Source organism: Cicer arietinum, chromosome 4 (assembly GCF_000331145.2).
Source record: "Cicer arietinum cultivar CDC Frontier isolate Library 1 chromosome 4, Cicar.CDCFrontier_v2.0, whole genome shotgun sequence".
Lineage (NCBI taxonomy): Eukaryota > Viridiplantae > Streptophyta > Magnoliopsida > Fabales > Fabaceae > Cicer > Cicer arietinum.
In genome coordinates this window covers 45,499,712-45,500,293 of record NC_021163.2, presented here as the reverse complement: position 1 = coordinate 45,500,293, position 582 = coordinate 45,499,712, and the positions used below count along the sequence as shown (strand labels likewise).

Sequence of the window (582 nt, the reverse complement as noted above, 5' to 3'; positions counted from 1 at the left end):
GACTTAACTAACTTACTTTTCTCACAAGAGTCACATAATTTTTCTTTTGCAAAAGTTCTGTTGGGAAGACCTAGCACTAGTTGTTTACTAACTAGTTTATTAAGATGATTAACATGTATATGAGCAATCCTTTTATGCCACAATCAGTCTTCATCAGACTTAGATAATAAACAACAGATATCATTTACAGGTAAAGAATCAAAATTAATCATGTATATATTGTTAATTCTTTCACCTACCAATTTCATGTTTTTGTCTACCTTATGCTCAAGCGTACAAGACTGAGATGTAAAGTATACCTGGAATCCTTTGTCATACAATTGACTAATACTTAGCAAGTTGTGTTTCAAACCTTTGACATATAAAACGTCCTTGATAACTGCAGTTGATTTACTTCCTATATCTCCAACACCAAGGATTTTACCTTTATTGTTGTCACCATATTTCACATATCCATCATTTTTTGAATTGAGAGTCAAGAATTTTGATTTGTCTCCTGTCATGTGCTTGGAACATCCACTATCTAGGTACCATGAGTGCGTTTTGGATGTCAAGCACATCTGCAATACAGAATTAAACTTT

The 582-nt window shown here is 32.6% G+C and overlaps 1 protein-coding gene across 1 annotated transcript; it reads right to left on the bottom strand.

Moving 5' to 3' along the window:
* Positions 1-143: 143 nt before the first annotated feature.
* On the bottom strand, positions 144-503 carry LOC140920080 (uncharacterized). The gene has a single exon (XM_073367392.1). The coding sequence runs from the start codon at positions 501-503 to the stop codon at positions 144-146; it is 360 nt and encodes a 119-aa protein (XP_073223493.1).
* Positions 504-582: the final 79 nt, after the last annotated feature.